This window comes from Toxotes jaculatrix, chromosome 14 (assembly GCF_017976425.1).
Source record: "Toxotes jaculatrix isolate fToxJac2 chromosome 14, fToxJac2.pri, whole genome shotgun sequence".
Taxonomy (NCBI): Eukaryota; Metazoa; Chordata; class Actinopteri; family Toxotidae; genus Toxotes; species Toxotes jaculatrix.
The window spans coordinates 12041539-12067350 of NC_054407.1; the positions used below are offsets into that span (position 1 = coordinate 12041539).

The 25812-nt window shown below is 36.4% G+C and overlaps 1 protein-coding gene across 1 annotated transcript in view; it reads right to left on the reverse strand.

Moving 5' to 3' along the window:
* The window catches only part of wdr47a (WD repeat domain 47a), a 69478-nt gene extending 45003 nt beyond the window's left edge, over positions 1–24475 (reverse strand). The window contains exons 1-16 of the mRNA XM_041055177.1: positions 24337–24475; positions 22590–22759; positions 22053–22136; positions 21791–21875; positions 20608–20739; positions 20180–20356; positions 18739–19250; positions 18478–18595; positions 16649–16830; positions 15603–15848; positions 15451–15514; positions 14782–14939; positions 14317–14483; positions 14058–14228; positions 13813–13944; positions 13394–13612 (exon numbers count right to left, since the gene is read on the reverse strand). Of these exons, the coding sequence (XP_040911111.1) occupies positions 13394–13612; positions 13813–13944; positions 14058–14228; positions 14317–14483; positions 14782–14939; positions 15451–15514; positions 15603–15848; positions 16649–16830; positions 18478–18595; positions 18739–19250; positions 20180–20356; positions 20608–20739; positions 21791–21875; positions 22053–22136; positions 22590–22747 (2605 nt within the window). The 5' untranslated portion in view covers positions 22748–22759; positions 24337–24475. The remainder of the gene's footprint in view (positions 1–13393; positions 13613–13812; positions 13945–14057; positions 14229–14316; positions 14484–14781; positions 14940–15450; positions 15515–15602; positions 15849–16648; positions 16831–18477; positions 18596–18738; positions 19251–20179; positions 20357–20607; positions 20740–21790; positions 21876–22052; positions 22137–22589; positions 22760–24336) is intronic.
* Between the last annotated feature and the right edge of the window lie 1337 nt (positions 24476–25812).

The window sequence follows — 25812 nt, forward strand, 5'->3', positions numbered from 1 at the left end:
AAAAAACGCCTTACTATACTATGACGTTTTTTATGACATTTTGAGGTCAAAAATTTTTTTGACTTTTTTTGGCCGATTTTGACGCCTTACTATACTATGACGTTTTTTATGACATTTTGAGGTCAAAAAATTTTTTGACTTTTTTTGGCCGATTTTGACGCCTTACTATACTATGACGTTTTTTATGACATTTTGAGGTCAAAAAATTTTTTGACTTTTTTTGGCCGAAAAAAACGGCTTACTATACTATGACGTTTTTTATGACATTTTGAGGTCAAAAAATTTTTTGACTTTTTTTGGCCGAAAAAAACGGCTTACTATACTATGATGTTTTTTATGACATTTTGAGGTCAAAAAAATTTTTGACTTTTTTTGGCCGAAAAAAACGCCTTACTATACTATGACGATTTTATGACATTTTGAGGTCAAAAAAATTTTTGACTTTTTTTGGCCAAAAAAAACGCCTTACTATACTATGACGTTTTTTATGACATTTTGAGGTCAAAAAAAAAATTGACTTTTTTTGGCCAAAAAAAAACGCCTTACTATACTATGACGTTTTTTATGACATTTTGAGGTCAACATTTTTTTTGACTTTTTTTGGCCGAAAAAAACGCCTTACTATACTATGACGTTTTTTATGACATTTTGAGGTCAAAAAATTTTTTGACTTTTTTTGGCCGAAAAAAACGCCTTACTATACTATGATGTTTTTTATGACATTTTGAGGTCAAAAAAAATTTTGACTTTTTTTGGCCGAAAAAAACGCCTTACTATACTATGACGTTTTTTATGACATTTTGAGGTCAAAAAATGTTTTGACTTTTTTTGGCCGAAAAAAAGGCCTTACTATACTATGACGTTTTTTATGACATTTTGAGGTCAAAAATTTTTTTAACTTTTTTCACTGATTTTGACGCCTTACTATACTATGATGTTTTTTATGACATTTTGAGGTTAAAAAATTTTTTGACTTTTTTTGGCCGGAAAAAACGCCTTACTATACTATGACGTTTTTTATGACATTTTGAGGTCAACATTTTTTTTGACTTTTTTTGGCCGAAAAAAACGCCTTAGTATACTATGACGTTTTTTATGACATTTTGAGGTCAAAAAATTTTTTTACTTTTTTTGGCCAAAAAAAACGCCTTACTATACTATGACGTTTTTTATGACATTTTGAGGTCAAAAATTTTTTTGACTTTTTTTGGCCGATTTTGACGCCTTACTATACTATGACGTTTTTTATGACATTTTGAGGTCAAAAAAATTGTTGACTTTTTTTGGCCGAAAAAAACGCCTGACTATACTATGACGTTTTTTATGACATTCTGAGGTTAAAAAAAATTTTGAGTTTTTTTTGCCGAAAAAAACGCCTTACTATACTATGACGTTTTTTTATGACATTTTGAGGTCAAAAAAAAATTTGCCTTTGTTTGGCCGAAAAAAAGGCCTTACTATACTATGACGTTTTTTATGACATTTTGAGGTCAAAATTTTTTTTAACTTTTTTCACTGATTTTGACGCCTTACTATACTATGATGTTTTTTATGACATTTTGAGGTTAAAAAATTTTTTGACTTTTTTTGGCCGGAAAAAACGCCTTAGTATACTATGACGTTTTTTATGACATTTTGAGGTCAAAAAATTTTTTGACTTTTTTTGGCCAAACAAAACGCCTTACTATACTACGACGTTTTTTATGACATTTTGAGGTCAAAAATTTTTTTGACTTTTTTTGGCCGATTTTGACGCCTTACTATACTATGACGTTTTTTATGACATTTTGAGGTCAAAAATTTTTTTGACTTTTTTTGGCCAAAAAAAACGCCTTACTATACTATGACGTTTTTTATGACATTTTGAGGTCAAAAATTTTTTTGACTTTTTTGGCCGAAAAAAACGCCTTACTATACTATGACGTTTTTTATGACATTTTGAGGTCAAAATATTTTTTGACTTTTTTTGGCCGGAAAAAACGCCTTACTATACTATGACGTTTTTTATGACATTTTGAGGTCAACATTTTTTTTGACTTTTTTTGGCCGAAAAAAACGCCTTAGTATACTATGACGTTTTTTATGACATTTTGAGGTCAAAAATTTTTTTTACTTTTTTTGGCCAAAAAAAACGCCTTACTATACTATGACGTTTTTTATGACATTTTGAGGTCAAAAATTTTTTTGACTTTTTTTGGCCGATTTTGACGCCTTACTATACTATGACGTTTTTTATGACATTTTGAGGTCAAAAAATTTTTTGACTTTTTTTGGCCAAAAAAAAACGCCTTACTATACTATGACGTTTTTTATGACATTTTGAGGTCAAAAATTTTTTTGACTTTTTTGGCCGAAAAAAACGCCTTACTATACTATGACGTTTTTTATGACATTTTGAGGTCAAAAATTTTTTTGACTTTTTTTACCGATTTTGACGCCTTACTATATTATGACGTTTTTTATGACATTTTGAGGTCAAAAAATTTTTTGACTTTTTTTGGCCGAAAAAAACGCCTTACTATACGATGACGTTTTTTATGACATTTTGAGGTCAAAATTTTTTTTGACTTTTTTTGGCCGGAAAAAACGCCTTAGTATACTATGACGTTTTTTATGACATTTTGAGGTCAAAAAATTTTTTGACTTTTTTTGGCCAAACAAAACGCCTTACTATACTACGACGTTTTTTATGACATTTTGAGGTCAAAAATTTTTTTGACTTTTTTTGGCCGATTTTGACGCCTTACTATACTATGACGTTTTTTATGACATTTTGAGGTCAAAAATTTTTTTGACTTTTTTTGGCCAAAAAAAACGCCTTACTATACTATGACGTTTTTTATGACATTTTGAGGTTAAAAAATTTTTTTACTTTTTTTGGCGAAAAAAACGCCTTACTATACTATGACGTTTTTTATGACATTTTGAGGTCAAAAAATTTTTTGACTTTTTTTGGCCGAAAAAAACGCCTTACTATACTATGACGTTTTTTATGACATTTTGAGGTCAAAAAAAAAATTGACTTTTTTTGGCCAAAAAAAACGCCTTACTATACTATGACGTTTTTTATGACATTTTGAGGTTAAAAAAATTTTTTACTTTTTTTGGCGAAAAAAACGCCTTACTATACTATGACGTTTTTTATGACATTTTGAGGTCAAAAAATTTTTTGACTTTTTTTGGCCGAAAAAAACGCCTTACTATACTATGACGTTTTTTATGACATTTTGAGGTCAAAAAATTTTTTGACTTTTTTTGGCCGAAAAAAACGCCTTACTATACTATGACGTTTTTTATGACATTTTGAGGTCAAAATTTTTTTAAACTTTTTTTCACTGATTTTGACGCCTTACTACACTATGACGTTTTTTATGACATTTTGAGGTCAAAAAATTTTTTAACTTTTTTTCACTGATTTTGACGCCTTACTATACTATGACGTTTTTTATGACATTTTGAGGTTAAAAAAAAATTCTGACTTTTTTTGGCCGAAAAAAACGCCTTACTATACTATGACGTTTTTTATGACATTTTGAGGTCAAAAAAAAATTTGCCTTTTTTTGGCCGAAAAAAACGCCTTACTATACTATGACGTTTTTTATGACATTTTGAGGTCAAAATATTTTTTGACTTTTTTTGGCCTATTTTGACGCCTTACTATACTATGACGTTTTTTATGACATTTTGAGGTCAAAAAAAATTGTTGACTTTTTTTGGCCGACAAAAACGCCTTACTATACTATGACGTTTTTTATGACATTTTGAGGTCAAAAAAAATTGTTGACTTTTTTTGGCCGACAAAAACGCCTTACTATACTATGACGTTTTTTATGACATTTTGAGGTCAAAAATTTTTTTTAACTTTTTTTCACTGATTTTGACGCCTTACTATACTATGACGTTTTTTTATGACATTTTGAGGTCAAAAATTTTTTTAACTTTTTTTCACTGATTTTGACGCCTTACTATACTATGACGTTTTTTATGACATTTTGAGGTCAAAAAATTTTTTGACTTTTTTTGGCCGAAAAAAACGCCTTACTATACTATGACGTTTTTTATGACATTTTGAGGTCAAAAAAATTTTTGACTTTTTTTGGCCAATTTTGACGCCTTACTATACTATGACGTTTTTTATGACATTTTGAGGTCAAAAAAAAAATTGACTTTTTTTGGCCAAAAAAAACGCCTTACTATACTATGACGTTTTTTATGACATTTTGAGGTCAACATTTTTTTTGACTTTTTTTGGCCGACAAAAACGCCTTACTATACTATGACGTTTTTTATGACATTTTGAGGTCAAAAAATTTTTTGACTTTTTTTGGCCGAAAAAAACGCCTTACTATACTATGACGTTTTTTATGACATTTTGAGGTCAAAAATTTTTTTGACTTTTTTTGGCCGATTTTGACGCCTTACTATACTATGACGTTTTTTATGACATTTTGAGGTCAAAAAATTTTTTGACTTTTTTTGGCCGATTTTGACGCCTTACTATACTATGACGTTTTTTATGACATTTTGAGGTCAAAAAATTTTTTGACTTTTTTTGGCCGAAAAAAACGGCTTACTATACTATGACGTTTTTTATGACATTTTGAGGTCAAAAAATTTTTTGACTTTTTTTGGCCGAAAAAAACGGCTTACTATACTATGATGTTTTTTATGACATTTTGAGGTCAAAATATTTTTTGACTTTTTTTGGCCTATTTTGACGCCTTACTATACTATGACGTTTTTTATGACATTTTGAGGTCAAAAAAAATTGTTGACTTTTTTTGGCCGACAAAAACGCCTTACTATACTATGACGTTTTTTATGACATTTTGAGGTCAAAAAAAATTGTTGACTTTTTTTGGCCGACAAAAACGCCTTACTATACTATGACGTTTTTTATGACATTTTGAGGTCAAAAATTTTTTTTAACTTTTTTTCACTGATTTTGACGCCTTACTATACTATGACGTTTTTTTATGACATTTTGAGGTCAAAAATTTTTTTAACTTTTTTTCACTGATTTTGACGCCTTACTATACTATGACGTTTTTTATGACATTTTGAGGTCAAAAAATTTTTTGACTTTTTTTGGCCGAAAAAAACGCCTTACTATACTATGACGTTTTTTATGACATTTTGAGGTCAAAAAAATTTTTGACTTTTTTTGGCCAATTTTGACGCCTTACTATACTATGACGTTTTTTATGACATTTTGAGGTCAAAAAAAAAATTGACTTTTTTTGGCCAAAAAAAACGCCTTACTATACTATGACGTTTTTTATGACATTTTGAGGTCAACATTTTTTTTGACTTTTTTTGGCCGACAAAAACGCCTTACTATACTATGACGTTTTTTATGACATTTTGAGGTCAAAAAATTTTTTGACTTTTTTTGGCCGAAAAAAACGCCTTACTATACTATGACGTTTTTTATGACATTTTGAGGTCAAAAATTTTTTTGACTTTTTTTGGCCGATTTTGACGCCTTACTATACTATGACGTTTTTTATGACATTTTGAGGTCAAAAAATTTTTTGACTTTTTTTGGCCGATTTTGACGCCTTACTATACTATGACGTTTTTTATGACATTTTGAGGTCAAAAAATTTTTTGACTTTTTTTGGCCGAAAAAAACGGCTTACTATACTATGACGTTTTTTATGACATTTTGAGGTCAAAAAATTTTTTGACTTTTTTTGGCCGAAAAAAACGGCTTACTATACTATGATGTTTTTTATGACATTTTGAGGTCAAAAAAATTTTTGACTTTTTTTGGCCGAAAAAAACGCCTTACTATACTATGACGATTTTATGACATTTTGAGGTCAAAAAAATTTTTGACTTTTTTTGGCCAAAAAAAACGCCTTACTATACTATGACGTTTTTTATGACATTTTGAGGTCAAAAAAAAAATTGACTTTTTTTGGCCAAAAAAAACGCCTTACTATACTATGACGTTTTTTATGACATTTTGAGGTCAACATTTTTTTTGACTTTTTTTGGCCGAAAAAAACGCCTTACTATACTATGACGTTTTTTATGACATTTTGAGGTCAAAAAATTTTTTGACTTTTTTTGGCCGAAAAAAACGCCTTACTATACTATGATGTTTTTTATGACATTTTGAGGTCAAAAAAAATTTTGACTTTTTTTGGCCGAAAAAAACGCCTTACTATACTATGACGTTTTTTATGACATTTTGAGGTCAAAAAATGTTTTGACTTTTTTTGGCCGAAAAAAAGGCCTTACTATACTATGACGTTTTTTATGACATTTTGAGGTCAAAAATTTTTTTAACTTTTTTCACTGATTTTGACGCCTTACTATACTATGATGTTTTTTATGACATTTTGAGGTTAAAAAATTTTTTGACTTTTTTTGGCCGGAAAAAACGCCTTACTATACTATGACGTTTTTTATGACATTTTGAGGTCAACATTTTTTTTGACTTTTTTTGGCCGAAAAAAACGCCTTAGTATACTATGACGTTTTTTATGACATTTTGAGGTCAAAAAATTTTTTTACTTTTTTTGGCCAAAAAAAACGCCTTACTATACTATGACGTTTTTTATGACATTTTGAGGTCAAAAATTTTTTTGACTTTTTTTGGCCGATTTTGACGCCTTACTATACTATGACGTTTTTTATGACATTTTGAGGTCAAAAAAATTGTTGACTTTTTTTGGCCGAAAAAAACGCCTGACTATACTATGACGTTTTTTATGACATTCTGAGGTTAAAAAAAATTTTGAGTTTTTTTTGCCGAAAAAAACGCCTTACTATACTATGACGTTTTTTTATGACATTTTGAGGTCAAAAAAAAATTTGCCTTTGTTTGGCCGAAAAAAAGGCCTTACTATACTATGACGTTTTTTATGACATTTTGAGGTCAAAATTTTTTTTAACTTTTTTCACTGATTTTGACGCCTTACTATACTATGATGTTTTTTATGACATTTTGAGGTTAAAAAATTTTTTGACTTTTTTTGGCCGGAAAAAACGCCTTAGTATACTATGACGTTTTTTATGACATTTTGAGGTCAAAAAATTTTTTGACTTTTTTTGGCCAAACAAAACGCCTTACTATACTACGACGTTTTTTATGACATTTTGAGGTCAAAAATTTTTTTGACTTTTTTTGGCCGATTTTGACGCCTTACTATACTATGACGTTTTTTATGACATTTTGAGGTCAAAAATTTTTTTGACTTTTTTTGGCCAAAAAAAACGCCTTACTATACTATGACGTTTTTTATGACATTTTGAGGTCAAAAATTTTTTTGACTTTTTTGGCCGAAAAAAACGCCTTACTATACTATGACGTTTTTTATGACATTTTGAGGTCAAAATATTTTTTGACTTTTTTTGGCCGGAAAAAACGCCTTACTATACTATGACGTTTTTTATGACATTTTGAGGTCAACATTTTTTTTGACTTTTTTTGGCCGAAAAAAACGCCTTAGTATACTATGACGTTTTTTATGACATTTTGAGGTCAAAAATTTTTTTTACTTTTTTTGGCCAAAAAAAACGCCTTACTATACTATGACGTTTTTTATGACATTTTGAGGTCAAAAATTTTTTTGACTTTTTTTGGCCGATTTTGACGCCTTACTATACTATGACGTTTTTTATGACATTTTGAGGTCAAAAAATTTTTTGACTTTTTTTGGCCAAAAAAAAACGCCTTACTATACTATGACGTTTTTTATGACATTTTGAGGTCAAAAATTTTTTTGACTTTTTTGGCCGAAAAAAACGCCTTACTATACTATGACGTTTTTTATGACATTTTGAGGTCAAAAATTTTTTTGACTTTTTTTACCGATTTTGACGCCTTACTATATTATGACGTTTTTTATGACATTTTGAGGTCAAAAAATTTTTTGACTTTTTTTGGCCGAAAAAAACGCCTTACTATACGATGACGTTTTTTATGACATTTTGAGGTCAAAATTTTTTTTGACTTTTTTTGGCCGGAAAAAACGCCTTAGTATACTATGACGTTTTTTATGACATTTTGAGGTCAAAAAATTTTTTGACTTTTTTTGGCCAAACAAAACGCCTTACTATACTACGACGTTTTTTATGACATTTTGAGGTCAAAAATTTTTTTGACTTTTTTTGGCCGATTTTGACGCCTTACTATACTATGACGTTTTTTATGACATTTTGAGGTCAAAAATTTTTTTGACTTTTTTTGGCCAAAAAAAACGCCTTACTATACTATGACGTTTTTTATGACATTTTGAGGTTAAAAAATTTTTTTACTTTTTTTGGCGAAAAAAACGCCTTACTATACTATGACGTTTTTTATGACATTTTGAGGTCAAAAAATTTTTTGACTTTTTTTGGCCGAAAAAAACGCCTTACTATACTATGACGTTTTTTATGACATTTTGAGGTCAAAAAAAAAATTGACTTTTTTTGGCCAAAAAAAACGCCTTACTATACTATGACGTTTTTTATGACATTTTGAGGTTAAAAAAATTTTTTACTTTTTTTGGCGAAAAAAACGCCTTACTATACTATGACGTTTTTTATGACATTTTGAGGTCAAAAAATTTTTTGACTTTTTTTGGCCGAAAAAAACGCCTTACTATACTATGACGTTTTTTATGACATTTTGAGGTCAAAAAATTTTTTGACTTTTTTTGGCCGAAAAAAACGCCTTACTATACTATGACGTTTTTTATGACATTTTGAGGTCAAAATTTTTTTAAACTTTTTTTCACTGATTTTGACGCCTTACTACACTATGACGTTTTTTATGACATTTTGAGGTCAAAAAATTTTTTAACTTTTTTTCACTGATTTTGACGCCTTACTATACTATGACGTTTTTTATGACATTTTGAGGTTAAAAAAAAATTCTGACTTTTTTTGGCCGAAAAAAACGCCTTACTATACTATGACGTTTTTTATGACATTTTGAGGTCAAAAAAAAATTTGCCTTTTTTTGGCCGAAAAAAACGCCTTACTATACTATGACGTTTTTTATGACATTTTGAGGTCAAAATATTTTTTGACTTTTTTTGGCCTATTTTGACGCCTTACTATACTATGACGTTTTTTATGACATTTTGAGGTCAAAAAAAATTGTTGACTTTTTTTGGCCGACAAAAACGCCTTACTATACTATGACGTTTTTTATGACATTTTGAGGTCAAAAAAAATTGTTGACTTTTTTTGGCCGACAAAAACGCCTTACTATACTATGACGTTTTTTATGACATTTTGAGGTCAAAAATTTTTTTTAACTTTTTTTCACTGATTTTGACGCCTTACTATACTATGACGTTTTTTTATGACATTTTGAGGTCAAAAATTTTTTTAACTTTTTTTCACTGATTTTGACGCCTTACTATACTATGACGTTTTTTATGACATTTTGAGGTCAAAAAATTTTTTGACTTTTTTTGGCCGAAAAAAACGCCTTACTATACTATGACGTTTTTTATGACATTTTGAGGTCAAAAAAATTTTTGACTTTTTTTGGCCAATTTTGACGCCTTACTATACTATGACGTTTTTTATGACATTTTGAGGTCAAAAAAAAAATTGACTTTTTTTGGCCAAAAAAAACGCCTTACTATACTATGACGTTTTTTATGACATTTTGAGGTCAACATTTTTTTTGACTTTTTTTGGCCGACAAAAACGCCTTACTATACTATGACGTTTTTTATGACATTTTGAGGTCAAAAAATTTTTTGACTTTTTTTGGCCGAAAAAAACGCCTTACTATACTATGACGTTTTTTATGACATTTTGAGGTCAAAAATTTTTTTGACTTTTTTTGGCCGATTTTGACGCCTTACTATACTATGACGTTTTTTATGACATTTTGAGGTCAAAAAATTTTTTGACTTTTTTTGGCCGATTTTGACGCCTTACTATACTATGACGTTTTTTATGACATTTTGAGGTCAAAAAATTTTTTGACTTTTTTTGGCCGAAAAAAACGGCTTACTATACTATGACGTTTTTTATGACATTTTGAGGTCAAAAAATTTTTTGACTTTTTTTGGCCGAAAAAAACGGCTTACTATACTATGATGTTTTTTATGACATTTTGAGGTCAAAAAAATTTTTGACTTTTTTTGGCCGAAAAAAACGCCTTACTATACTATGACGATTTTATGACATTTTGAGGTCAAAAAAATTTTTGACTTTTTTTGGCCAAAAAAAACGCCTTACTATACTATGACGTTTTTTATGACATTTTGAGGTCAAAAAAAAAATTGACTTTTTTTGGCCAAAAAAAACGCCTTACTATACTATGACGTTTTTTATGACATTTTGAGGTCAACATTTTTTTTGACTTTTTTTGGCCGAAAAAAACGCCTTACTATACTATGACGTTTTTTATGACATTTTGAGGTCAAAAAATTTTTTGACTTTTTTTGGCCGAAAAAAACGCCTTACTATACTATGATGTTTTTTATGACATTTTGAGGTCAAAAAAAATTTTGACTTTTTTTGGCCGAAAAAAACGCCTTACTATACTATGACGTTTTTTATGACATTTTGAGGTCAAAAAATGTTTTGACTTTTTTTGGCCGAAAAAAAGGCCTTACTATACTATGACGTTTTTTATGACATTTTGAGGTCAAAAATTTTTTTAACTTTTTTCACTGATTTTGACGCCTTACTATACTATGATGTTTTTTATGACATTTTGAGGTTAAAAAATTTTTTGACTTTTTTTGGCCGGAAAAAACGCCTTACTATACTATGACGTTTTTTATGACATTTTGAGGTCAACATTTTTTTTGACTTTTTTTGGCCGAAAAAAACGCCTTAGTATACTATGACGTTTTTTATGACATTTTGAGGTCAAAAAATTTTTTTACTTTTTTTGGCCAAAAAAAACGCCTTACTATACTATGACGTTTTTTATGACATTTTGAGGTCAAAAATTTTTTTGACTTTTTTTGGCCGATTTTGACGCCTTACTATACTATGACGTTTTTTATGACATTTTGAGGTCAAAAAAATTGTTGACTTTTTTTGGCCGAAAAAAACGCCTGACTATACTATGACGTTTTTTATGACATTCTGAGGTTAAAAAAAATTTTGAGTTTTTTTTGCCGAAAAAAACGCCTTACTATACTATGACGTTTTTTTATGACATTTTGAGGTCAAAAAAAAATTTGCCTTTGTTTGGCCGAAAAAAAGGCCTTACTATACTATGACGTTTTTTATGACATTTTGAGGTCAAAATTTTTTTTAACTTTTTTCACTGATTTTGACGCCTTACTATACTATGATGTTTTTTATGACATTTTGAGGTTAAAAAATTTTTTGACTTTTTTTGGCCGGAAAAAACGCCTTAGTATACTATGACGTTTTTTATGACATTTTGAGGTCAAAAAATTTTTTGACTTTTTTTGGCCAAACAAAACGCCTTACTATACTACGACGTTTTTTATGACATTTTGAGGTCAAAAATTTTTTTGACTTTTTTTGGCCGATTTTGACGCCTTACTATACTATGACGTTTTTTATGACATTTTGAGGTCAAAAATTTTTTTGACTTTTTTTGGCCAAAAAAAAACGCCTTACTATACTATGACGTTTTTTATGACATTTTGAGGTCAAAAATTTTTTTGACTTTTTTGGCCGAAAAAAACGCCTTACTATACTATGACGTTTTTTATGACATTTTGAGGTCAAAATATTTTTTGACTTTTTTTGGCCGGAAAAAACGCCTTACTATACTATGACGTTTTTTATGACATTTTGAGGTCAACATTTTTTTTGACTTTTTTTGGCCGAAAAAAACGCCTTAGTATACTATGACGTTTTTTATGACATTTTGAGGTCAAAAATTTTTTTTACTTTTTTTGGCCAAAAAAAACGCCTTACTATACTATGACGTTTTTTATGACATTTTGAGGTCAAAAATTTTTTTGACTTTTTTTGGCCGATTTTGACGCCTTACTATACTATGACGTTTTTTATGACATTTTGAGGTCAAAAAATTTTTTGACTTTTTTTGGCCAAAAAAAAACGCCTTACTATACTATGACGTTTTTTATGACATTTTGAGGTCAAAAATTTTTTTGACTTTTTTGGCCGAAAAAAACGCCTTACTATACTATGACGTTTTTTATGACATTTTGAGGTCAAAAATTTTTTTGACTTTTTTTACCGATTTTGACGCCTTACTATATTATGACGTTTTTTATGACATTTTGAGGTCAAAAAATTTTTTGACTTTTTTTGGCCGAAAAAAACGCCTTACTATACGATGACGTTTTTTATGACATTTTGAGGTCAAAATTTTTTTTGACTTTTTTTGGCCGATTTTGACGCCTTACTATACTATGACGTTTTTTAATGACATTTTGAGGTCAAAAAAAATTCTGACTTTTTTTGGCCGATTTTGACGCCTTACTATACTATGACGTTTTTTATGACATTTTGAGGTCAAAAATATTTTTAACTTTTTTTCACTGATTTTGACGCCTTACTACACTATGACGTTTTTTATGACATTTTGAGATCTTACTAAAATATGACTTTTTTGGCATATTTTGACGCCTTACCCCCCTATGATGTGTTTTATGACATTTTGAGGCAGTACTAAAATATGACTTTTTTTGGCCTATTCTGAGGCCTTACTATACTATGACCATTTTTATGACATTTTGAGCCATACTAAAATATTACTTTTTTTGGCCTATTTTTAAGCCTTACTATACCACGATGTTTTTTGGTATATTTTGAGGCCATACTAAAGTACAACTTTTTTTTGGCCTATTTTGAAGCCTTATTATACTATGACCATTTTTATGGCATTTTGAGTCCATACTATACTATGGCCATTTTTGTGACATTTTGAAGCCTTACTAAAAAGGCTGACGTAAAAAAAACTTAAGTACAGTAACAAAGTACAAATACTTTGTTACATTCCACCACTGCATATCATACTTGCTTGTGGAGAAGATTTATTACAGCATCATGTAAAATTAACAATAATAATAATAATATTAAAGCAAATAGGTCTGGTTTTGGAATAGTATCTGTATTGGCAGATATCCAAATTCAGGTATCGGGATCGGATTGGAAGTGAAAAAAGGTAGATCGGTGCATCCCTCACTGTGATACACAACTGCCACACAACCACCTTTCAAAGTTCTTCCTCTTGACACTTTAGGTGGGAGGTATTACTGGTTCTCAGACCCAGTTCAAACAACTACTGTAGCAACTGTATTAAAATTTATTAGGATTTTTTGAACCAATGTACTGAAATACCTTGAGCTGTTAGGTGTTAAATTTTCTCGCCAATAACAGATATTCCTTTCTTTTTATTTATCCATAAATTGTTTCTCAAATGTAGAATATAATGGTAGATAATGGCACGTTCACTTCAGATGAAACATACCTTGGAGGTTGGTGACCATGACCTTTGCGTCGTAGGAACCTGTGAGCAGATAGTGTGCTCCAGGGGAAAACCTAACAGATCGGACATCACTGGTGTGCGGCCGGTACACCTGGACAATGCGTCCTCCTCTGATGTCGTACAGCATGCATGCACTGTCTTCCTGTCCTGTTGCTAGGAGACGGCCACTTGGATCGACTGCTACCGAGGCAACAGGGCTGCCTGTGGAGTGAAAAAAAGAGGTGTGGCTGTAAAAAACCAGCACAAGCCTACCAGCAGAAATGATTCTGTACAAACTGAGAGGACCATTATTTTCCGACAAAGAACACCAGCAGCAGCTATGAAAACAGAGCTACTTGTGGCATCATACATTGCTCGCAATTTCCAAGTGAAAGTAATGACACAAAGAACATGAGCCATACCTGAGCCATGGAAAGCAGTTCCCACTACTCGGACACAGCTGGGCACCCTGAGGTCCCAGAAACGCACCGTCTTGTCTTGGGAGCCGGAGGCAATCATCCAGCCTCCCCACGTATACAGAGACAGAATGTGACCTGATCAGCAACACAAAAACGACATGTCTCTCAGCTGCAATCTTTCTGTCTCTGACTCTGCACTTCATATTTTTCAATTTAAGAAGGATGAGTGAAGCAGTCTGTGCGTGTACCCGTGTGTCCACTGAGGGCGTGCAGACCCTGCCCCCTCTGACAGTCGGTGGTGTAGATGTTACAGTCTCCTGCTCCGGCGCTGATCAAGATGGCACCTCCACTTTCTGGACCCTCCATGAAGGCCAGGTCTCTGATTGTGCCGTCGTGCATGCTGAACTCCAGGTCTGGGCCTGGGATACAGAAAGACCCAAGCAAAAATGAGGACACTGACAGCAACAAACATGACTGTCATCATGCATTCATGCAGAGTACGCTCACCTGTGGCATTGCACGTCTCTGCACTAAAAGGTAGAACTTTGACGTATTTGTCATTGGAGCCTGTAGCCAGCAGCTGCCCACAGTGGCTCCAGGCCACGCAGTAGATTGAGCCTTTGTGGTGTTTGTTCCTCTTGAAGCGGACAACTGGCTGCTTCGGTGGACCTGAACTGCTCAGAGAGAGGAAGAGTGGAGAAGAGAAAAAACAGAAGAGGAAAGATAAATGAGAGAAGAGAAGACAAGTAAACTGGTAGACATTGAAACATCGCAGTCTATCATCAAAAGTCAGAATCTTTTACATTGTGTAATGTGTTGAAAGTGGGAGACACAAATTATGTCATGGCTGAACAGGTACGGGACACATCCCACTGTCAATCATATAAATAATGTTTTGAATAGAGGGGGGAACTCTTGATAAGATAAACAAAAGGGTTGGACATTGTTCTTGAGCTGACTGTCCATATTTACCTTATGTCCAGTGTTTCTGGGTAAGCACACACACGTAGAGTTTTGGAGTTGGATCCGACAGCGTACAGCGAACCAGACGGATGAAAGGCAACAGCACGAATAGCTTGAGTGTCTTCCAGAGTGTGCACAGGCACAAACAGACTTTTTGGCTTGTCACTCTGAAAACACACCCACATGTGAAAACACACTTACACACTGATCACATGTAATCAGCAGTATAATCTACTATGATCTTCTCTGCCCTATGACATCCGTCCTCTCGTGATGCCAGCGTGACATCACTGCCATTCACATGAAACTGTCTATAATCTGCTTAGTCGAAATAGCATTACACCGTGTCATCTTATACTATGACGAAAACAGGAGGGAATGTGACCAACTTTAAAATCAGATCAGAGAAGCTCAGAGGAAGCTAGATGACAAATGTTCCTGCAGAGTACAGTAATAACAGCTAATGTGAGAGACAATAAATGACAAACTAAAGTGTGAATAATAAAGACTGTGGATGAACAGAAGTCATTTCTGGTTCATTATTCAGCATACTGAGATAATTACCTGCTTGTTGAGGTATAAATTATTTACATCAAGTCTGACAGGATTGTTTGAACATTATTTTCAGAGCTTGTTTTATTGCTGCTGTGTCTACATGCTCTTCCTTTGTATCCTTACCTCTTTACTGTTGGATAAGGAGCCTGGAGAGTCGCCTTGTTGACCTCCTGCTTTTTTCTGCCCACTGCCAACAAACAGAAAACACGGTGATCATTTAACTAAACAGCTCCTGATTTGACACAAACTCAGTGCACAAAAGAAAACACAACTACCTTTGAGAGACAACAGGGGACTCGTTTGGAGGTGGGACTGCACGCCCCCCCACTGTGCGCTGTGGGGTGCTGCTGAGCACCCCTCCTCCTTGGGTCGTGCTCTGCTCCGGGGTCACAGATGGAGGATTGTTATTGTCTTCAGAGGCGGGCATGTTCCCATTGCCATTACACTGCTGGGCCAGAGACTTCACCTCCTCCCCTAAATTCTCCATCCCCACGTTTAGCTCCTCCAGCTTCTGGATGGACCTGCATAACACACACACACAAACATATGCGCATGTACATGAATTATCTCTGTCTCTATGAACACTCGTTTTCTCTTTTTCAGTCTTTCTCTTTTGTCTTTTATTAGGATGGAAGCTACCTCACATTTCACTTCTGGGTACAGGCTCTTAATGCGCTGACCGAGTTGACAGGCTAGTAAAATCTAGTTAAAGCTACAAAGAGCACAGGACAAAAGAAAACCAAAGTAATGATGTCATTATGCACAGCTACCCTTGTGAATAATGCAGAGGTTACACAGACAAGGAGAGGTAGGGGAGAGGGAGGACTGGGAGGAACTCTCAGGGGACAAATCAAAGGGCCTTTGTCCTGCTGACAGAGGCAAAAAGAAAAAAAAATCTCATGTCATGTTTGGAATGTTGTTGAAGCCAAATGCACAAAGTTGCCAAGGTAGATGTTTCAGATTTTTTTGGGTGAATCCCAGGTCTAATGTTGTGTGTAACTCAGGCACACAGGAGGCGATGATCCCATGTGATGTGATGTGGTTCATCACCACAGATGGTGCAGTGCAGACTGGAGGCAGGTTTTAGGGGGAGGTGTGTGTGTGTCATGCAAGGGAAAGCCACATGGGACCCATCATTATCGGGGCTTTAACATGTCTACTTGTCCTCGTCTGACAGCTGCTCCTCTATTTTATGAAGATAATAAAAGTCATGCAGTAATTAGCAGAATTAATTCAACATACATTCAACATGCACCAGAGCTACCCTGACAAGAAGCTTGCAATCTAACTTGACAGGTATGTTATGACAGGGGGGATTTACCTGTTGAGGAACTTCTCTGTGAGGCTGTGCTGCATATTGCTGGGTGGGGGCTCCTGCTGGACCCCTCCCTCCAGCAGCATCTGCTGGTACATCTGCCTCTGCTGCTGCTTCTGCTCCAGGTGCTGCTGCACGCGAAGACGCTGGCGATAATACTCCTCATATTTCTCCGTGGAGTCACGAAGCTGAGGATTGAACACAAAACCGTTGGCCAGTGAAAAGAAAACATGGATTTTTTAATTTTATTTTATTTCTAATTTTCCCTCTGTATTGTACATTGTCTACTTTTATGGATGGTCACACAAATTTACATATACAAAACCTAATAATTGCACACACAGGTAGGCATGTTAAAAGAACACTGCCAACTCCTATTAACACTATTCTAAGTCAGCATTGTGATCATGTGAACCCTGCTCCACCTCAGTCTTCTGTCAGTTCAGGTATCAGAGGAGGAAGGAGGGTGAGACTGAGAGCTGAGGACAGGTCACTTCCCCTCTCTGTCCTATGTTTCCTGTCCTGGCAATCAGATGGGGACAGATCTACGTCCTGGAGAGGGGAGGGAGACTGGCAGTGTGCCAGTGCTGGAAAAAAGGAATGGAGGGCAGAGAGGAAAACAAGAAAGAGAGGGTAGGGGTGTGACAGCGAGATCACAGAGGCCCCAAAGTCTGCTTCTGTTTCTGGCCTCTTTATGTGTCTCCAGGGTGACGGGGAAGGCAGAGCAAAGCACAAACTTCACACTGTGCTGCACAAGGAGCTCAGAATAGAAAGCATGAAGCAGACAGACAGTCGCAGATACTGCACTAACACTGTATTTACAGGCAACATGAGGGCAGCAATGACTCATTTTTGTGGTTAAACTCCCAGCGTCTTGAGCCACGTGTCCCCACTGACCTGATTCAAATCCACCTGGGCTTGTTTATCCTTTGTTTCTACCTTGCCCTGTCTCCAGCCTCCTTTGTTACTGGCTGGATACTTAAAGCAACTGGAGTTGCCTTGTGTCTCAATGTAATCACAAGGTAATGTAAAAAAAAACAAAAACAAAAAAAACAAAAAAAAAAACATCAACATTATTAATAAGATAATTACATCAGAATCCATTCATTTGAAAATAACTCTCTGTATGAAATCTTACTCTTTAATTTATGTGGCAGTGTAACAGTAAGTTACACTATGGGCTAAAACCTGAGTCCTTATTTTTTTTTAGCCTGTATTTGTTTTGGTAAATTATCAACATGAAAAGTATGCCAAATTAGCTATTAGCACTTCCTGTTTGCTATGTATCACAGGATGTTTAGACAACTATCATTGGATTACTTTGACACTGGAAAAAACTGTGAAAATTGTGATGATTCTCAGGCGAGTTCTGGAGTGTTAAGGAATGTCTTTTTTCCCCTATGATTTCAAAGCAGAGTTTTGGTCCTTCCGAGATAATCTTATCCTTGGAAAGTGTAAGTCACACTAAATCTAAAAATATGTGTACTAAACCTACAAAAGCTATCATGTACAAAGGTTTAAGATACTTGTGATGTAGTAGGACATGATGAAGTCACACTAACACTACACCACACATCACAACAAGGGCAACAGAGCTACGATAAACTGAGCAGTCATATCAGGCCAGTGACAGTGACTAGGCTGTCAGAGGAGGATGACTCAGACACATCATATGAAAAAGATTAATAATGGCCTATATTTAGACTTTCACTTCAGACAACACCCATTAAGGAAAGAAAACAATAAAGGGACATAATAAAATACAGGACTTGTTCAGTAATGTGTGACATGCAACAGGTCTAACAAGTTAAAAAGCAAAGGTCAGTGATGTTTACCTCATTCCTGTCAGCAGATCCAGCTGATGGTGCGTCCTCGCCCGGAGCTGAGGCAGGACGCAGGTTCTGAGCTCCGCCTGAACTCAACATCTTATCCACAGGTGTGTCTGTCCTCGACCTTCACAGAGAAAAACACACCAACAGCAACAGATTATCTAAGACATGTGAAAAGGTATTACATAAAGCCGAAGTGTCAAAACATCCACAGAGCTTGCTCCAATTGTACCTCTAGACAGAAATTTTTGACAGAAAAGCCCTTACGTTTCAGGGGATTCCTCAAAAATGCTGTGGCAGTCGGCGCTCTCCATCATAAGACTTCTACTCAGGCTCTGCCCTCCCGCTCCAGGATAGTGGAAGTTGGCAAACGAGTGGGACATGGGAGAGACACCTTTCCCCGGCACTATCTCCCCACCACTTGCTCTCTTATCCTGGCCGGACAGCCCATAAGACAAGCCGTCCAACGCTGGGTTCAAGGAGCGTGACATGTAGGTGTCAGCGGACTGGGGGCGTCGGAGGGGGGAGGAAGGGTACGGAGATAGTTTGCTGATGAGCGGGGTGAGGAGGTCAGCGTAGCCAGTCTTGGCGGGCTTCACCAAGCGGTCCACGTGGATGTTGAGCTGCTTCTGTTCAAAGGCGCAAGAGAAGACGCTCGGAGCAAGGTTCTGCATCCAGGAGAGCATGGACAGGTCCATGTCGTCACAGCCGTTTCCGCACAGCATGTCAACACCCAGGAGGACCTCGCTCTCTGTGATCTCCTCGCCCGTCGCCTTACTCTGCGCACAAACAATAACAGCAACTTAACTAGGGATGCACTGTATACGGGCTCTTGTAGCAGCAACAAATCAAGGTTTTTCAAATCTCAAACATCCTGAGGGGTGGAAGCTCACTCACAGTTCATTTTCTTCCTGTTGTACCTAGAAGGGACATAAGCCTGTGAATAATATATTGTTGGTGTATGAATTGCCTGTATGACTTTCCTGTTATGGTGTCCCGCTTTGGTTTATCGTTTGTGTGTAAAAGTTAATAGTGCGACAATGCTGATGTGCTAGCCCGTCAATGGGATTCTCCATATTATGTTAGCATCAAGCTAATTGCTACTTATTACCACTTGTAGGTCGCGACGGAGCTTCCGCCACTCGATGCAACGGCTTAGCAAACATTGCACGTTGCTGTCTTGCTTCGTGGTGTTTCTAGTGCAAAATGTTTCCACACAGCGGACATGTTGTGCTGAAAAGTTGGTTAGCCACGGTGCTGCTCAATGCTCGCCTGATAGCTGGCTGCAAACTGTGGAATGGATTTCCTGAACGGCGGCGTCTCATTACTCCGCCTCACATTGAGACACGCCTCACATTTTGCAGCCAGTTAGCAGAGCAGCCGGCAGGGAATCACTTGTCGAGTCATTTCAGCAGACAACTTTAAAGCACAGACATGGTTCATGGATCAGAAATCTCCGCAGGTTGGATCGGAAATTTCCGTTCCGTGAGTTATGTTGGTATCGGAACCCGATACTGGATTGGTACAGATACCAATATCGGTAACGATACCGGCACCGATACAGATACAGATACCGGTACCAGTATTGATACCGATACTGGATCGGATCGGCCCCATCCCTAAACTTAACCACCATTGCTTTGGAGAGGCACAAAGTACTCTTAAAAATCAGATCACAGTATTAATGTTTAATTTTAGTAGTTCAAACCTGGCAGAACTCCACGCAGCACTCATAGAGGACTCCCTTGAGAAGCAGCTGGAAAAGTCGATCCCTGCTGGCTTTGAATCCAGCCTCACTCAGCTTCCTGTCTGCTGGGATGAACTCTGCCACCATGGTGCAGGCCTCCTCAAAACACTGCACCCTGGCCGTGCTTGGGTTCCAATCCTGGAGGGACCCAGACAGAGAAATAGGACATAAAGATACAAGCCAAACACGCAGAAGCAACTTTATCAACAAAAAAATGTTGCTGTTAGAGCAGTTAAATTGTTATTTTAATTTGCAGAGAAGTTCACAAGAGAGTCACAGCACACTGGAAATAAAGAATAAAAAGAAGAAGCAAGACAACGGTGCAAAAATCTTAATATTTACCACCAAAATATTATTTCAGGTGTAATGTGCGACAGCTAAATTCTTGCCTTGAACTCAGCATGATTTGTGAGGCGAGGCAGCGTGAGGAGCAGACATAGTTTGCTGTAGTCATCTTTAGAAGGACAGAACTCCTCCAGGGCGTGGAGACACTTGACTGCTTCCTGCATGGTGAACTCCAACTGAAAAACATGAAATGAATTTCAGACTGGAAATTCAGCAGAGACTCAAAAAACATGGTGCTTTTTTAAAGAGCTTTATCTCTGGCAGCACATTGAAGGCACAGATGACTTTTAAATGTCAGGCTGAAAAAAAAACAACAAGACTGGCTTCATGGCTAACATGCACAAGAGACCAGGAAATGATCAATAAAAAGAGGACAACTTTTTATTCTTTTTTTAAAACTGTATCCTGAACTGTCCTGAAAAGTTATTGCCAACACACAATCGAGACCCTATTACAACAACCAATACACACCCCAAAGCGCATTACTCTGCCAGTGGGCATGCATACTGATACCATGTCCACAGATGCCCAAAGAAGTCTGATCTAATCCAGTTAATAAGACACGATAGCTCTGGCACAGTGTCAAAAGTAACATCCACAGCTACGCCATGTGACAGCAAGCCCACAGCTAGCCTAATTTAAGACCATGAGTAGAGAAGAAAGAATGAGGGCCTCAGCATGTGTGATTAAAAGAAATTGTGACTGTAAAAAGAATTAGGTTTGATTTAGAGCTGTCTCTCAATATCTTTTCTATATATTCATGACCAGCAGAATCAAGGCGCTCTGTAAAATGGCTTATTCTCAGAAATTTGGATAGTAAATCATGTAGTATCAAAGGCGCATATAAACAGCTTAATCCAGATAAGTCCTTGACCACAATGTGGCCGATAGCCACGACACTCCTTGTATTCAAATGCAGCCACTGTTGAGCACATGTGTACACACACAAACTCTCTTTATTAGCAGAAAGATTGTGGTTTGTTAACTTAACAGAGCAGCAGTTTCAAACAACATGTATTAAAAACACTGTTTGCTCCTCTTCTTATCTTTGAGAGTGAGCCTTCTTGTTTACTGCCATGACAACCAGTGACAGTCAGTGGGAAGACAAAGCAGCGCTGTTACAAAGTCTATTCAGGAGGATACAGATTCAAGGCTTAGGAGGCTGAGATAATAAAATAAAACATACCGACAATCTGTGAAATCATCAAATTGAGTGTTGTGACTTACGTGCTGTGGCTCATCTTCTGCAGACATGGCATTATTCACACACAGAGCCTCCAGAAACTTCTGCTTCAGGATGATGTAACGAAACCTGAGCACAACATACAAGACAGCTGTTGTTAAAAAAAAAACAAGCAGTTTGACTTGTCAACTCACTGTTGTCTGGAAACAGTGAGTCAAACAACTAATAAACAAAAAATATATATATAAACAAAAAAGGTACACATGAACTCAAACATACTGAAAGTGATTTAGGCAGTGAATTCACCTTTTTCTGTCAAACTTGTCCATGCACTCCAAAGGCTGAATGAACTGCAAGACCTCATCCCACTGCCCATCAAGCACCAGCTGCCTGAAACAGAATCAGTTAATTTTTAATACACACCTGGAATTGTGTCCTCGTATTTAAATGTCCACCAAATGTGCAAATTCAAATTATGCACTGATTGAAACACACTGAAAGATCTCTGACTCCCCAGCTGTTGTGGTATGTTCTTAGTAAAGATGCTGAATGACAAGATCAGACAGCATGTTAACAGACACTTCACACTAGGTGGTGAAATAACAGAATGTATTTAATACTCAGACTGAGTAGAATTGCAGATGACACACTGCTGGCTAACTTTCAAGGGAGCACTCACATCTAATGCATGGGTGCAGCGTTACACTATGAGAAACACTAAACTTGTGATTCAAACAGCTGCCTGCTGTTCCTGTGCCAGAGTACGCAGATTTTTGAAGCCGCAACCTGAGACAACCATTACCAGCCCTGCATGGTGTGGCTGTTGCGGTTGAGTTCAACTACCTGAGGAAGAGCATATCGTCCGAGTAGAGCCCATTGATGACGCCGCTCTCCTTTTCCAGAGCCAGCATGCTAATGTGCAGTTTCCTAGAGTTGAGAAAGTCCAGGATCACCTTGATGATCTCTACCTCCTTCACATTTATGGTTTCTTCCGCTGTCATGGCGACGACGGGCTGCCACCGACGAGAGCCGTGAAACAAAACAGACAAAAAAACAACAGTGATCAGAATAGTTTCTGTGTTAGTTCAAGCATCAGGCAGAGCAAAACCCCAGGGAACCTGAAGCAGGCTCGTGATCAGATTCATCCTGGACCCCTGGTCCAGGATGAGAAAATATGGGTGGCAAGTAGGGCAGTTATTCATTATTACTGTTACCAACTTACAGCGGAATCATGATAATCTGATCTTATCATGTTATTTTCTGTTGCCTGAAATGTCACAAATCCAACAAAAGAAAAAAAAACAAATTATTGAATTACTGGATATGAAGACTGGTCTTATGTCTAACATACAACAGTGAGGCACAGTTCATTACTTTGAATATCAGGGATCTATATCAATATTAGAAAATATAATTGTTGTTAATGTGATAAGGATTTCAGTCTTGTCTGGCCCTAAAGCAAAGTTGCTCTTGAAGAAGGCATATGACATGCAGATGTTTAAGTGAAGCTGGTTGATGTGGTAGCTCCTAACTGTGTGAATCTGAAATGAATAGTGCCTCACTTTGCAGGATGAACAAGGGGCCTCACACAGATTTTTAGCCCATAGGCTGATCAACTTTCATCAAACATGCATTAGAAACTCATGCCAGCACCTACTGTAAAGCCTCCAAACATTGCTTCATCTACTCTGTAAAATTCAAGGTGTATAACCTGTCAGCAGTGCAGTCTGCTGATTTTCAACAAACTCTTGTATGCATGTTAATCTTATCTTTAGGATATATACCAATTCAAATACATTTGTAATGTTATGCAATAGTTTTGAGCCCTTCAGCATTTGATTTCCGCACTATCAACATCATACAGCTGCTGATTTTTACTATGCTAAGAGTCCAACTTTGCCTCGACAGATGATCAGGTCATCGTGAGGGCAGTGTCTGCCTTAATCACATTCAACCTAAATTTCTAATGCTGCAAAGACCAAACAGATATGATTTCACAGAGGCTAATTCAGCAGAGGCTGCTGAGTCAAAACAACAGCTACTGTATCTAACTTAGCTGGAAAGGATGCACACTCCTCCACATGTTGTGTTTACAGAGGAGAGGACAGTCTATTATATCACTGTCATGACAGCAAGTTGCCTCTATTATCTATCTGAATGGTGAGCTTCAACAGTTACACATCAGCAGATACAAAACAAGCAATAAATCAATTTTACCGAGCTCACAAATAACCCAACACAAATACACAAGCACTGCAGTCCTGTTTAGCTAGCACGAGAGATGGTTAGCTATTAACACTGGCACTAAGCCACAAGTCAAACAGTATAAGGAGCTTAGGCTACTTGTTAGCTTTACATAGCTTGTGAATTTAGCGACCGGATTACAGCAAAACCAACAACCAGCTAGTTACCGTTAGGGCTCAAACAAAGCAGACTAATTTAGCCGGCGGTGGGAAGGGGGAAGCGGGGTAGCTAGCCAGGCCGAGGGGAGAGAGGCATCATCCGCTAGTTAGCTGGACGGGCGGGGTGCGTGCTGACAGCGTCCCCACCAACAACGCAAATCTGCGTCTGTGCTGCGATTAACGCTCACCTGTTTCTAAAAATACATGGGATGAAAACGCTGTTCCCCTGGTGTGTTTTCCGTGCTGTTGACAGAGACGCTGTCACGGCGGTGCCGTTCGATATTGTCGGTGCTGTTGCCTGCCTTGCCTGACAGTCCCTCCTCCTTGTCTGACGGTGTCCCCTCCTTGCTGGATCTTTCTGTGCCGCTCCGCTGCGGTCTGCTGCTGCCCAGCCCTGCCTGTCTGCCTGACTGCCTGCAGGGGCACCGCCTCCATCCACCCTCCAGGCACATGAAGCTTCACACCATCTCACAATGGTACAGAGTTAATGGGATGGTACTGTGAAAGGATGGTAATCATCAGTATCAGTATTAAAATATATAAATGCACGCCAAAAGACAGAGGCGTGCAACGGGGCTGAAATGGGGGTCCCTTTTATCTTTGGTGCAAAAGTGCCCTTTTTTTTTTTAAACAACTTTCATTTTCTTTCCTTATTCATGCATAGATTTGCCCAATGAGCAAACTGGGCATTGGCTCAGGGGCCCAAAGTGTTAGGGAACCCCTAACTCTTCACCTGCAAAATATCCCAGAGTGTGACCACAAAAGAATACGATACAACATGGGGAAGAGACAAAAAAGAGGCACAAAGAGACACAAAATATTCACAAAAAGAGGCAAAATGATACAAAACCACTACAAAAAGAGAATCAAAACATCTATAAAGAGACACTAAACATTCATACAGAGACACATAATGACCACTAACCACACAGCCATGTCATTTGTGGTCATTTTGTGTCTCTCTCAGTCTCAGTGTCTTGCTCTTAAATAGGGGAGGGAGCCTTTTTCATGGCCAACATCCCATGATCAAGGCTAAATTAGCATAATCCTCCCATGTTTCCTGTTTGTTATGTTATCATTATAACAAACAGGTGTTATACAAATATGTTATACAAATTTGATTGAAAAGACGCTTTTTTTTTCAACTTTGGTCCTGCAGAGCATGTAGACCTGTTGTAAACCGTGCATCTGAGTTCCCCTGATAGTCTGTGGCTGTACAGCCTCATGGTACATAATGATCAATGACAAGAATTAGCAATCAGACAAAGTGAGCAACTGTCCAAGGTCCAAGACCCCCGGGGGCCCCAAAAAGCTCCAGGTTAACTGCATGTTGGTGGATCTCTCTAATTTGATCAGCTTCAAATGACTTGAGGAATTGGTCTCACAATAATACAAAGTCAACAAAGGCACATCCTGCATTATAGTAACATCCTAATTTTCTACCTCATAATTTTGCTGCTTTGGTCAGTTGTCCTCCCAATGTCTGCTGCATGTTGGTCTGTCCTGGAAAAGATATCCCTCCTTTGTTTCTCTTCCTAACATTATTTCCAAGTTTTTCCTCATTAAATGGTTTGAACTGAGGTACTAAGGACAGAGAGTGTGTTATACCGTACAGATTGTGAAGTCCTTTGAGGCAAATTTGTGATTCTGACTGGACATCACAT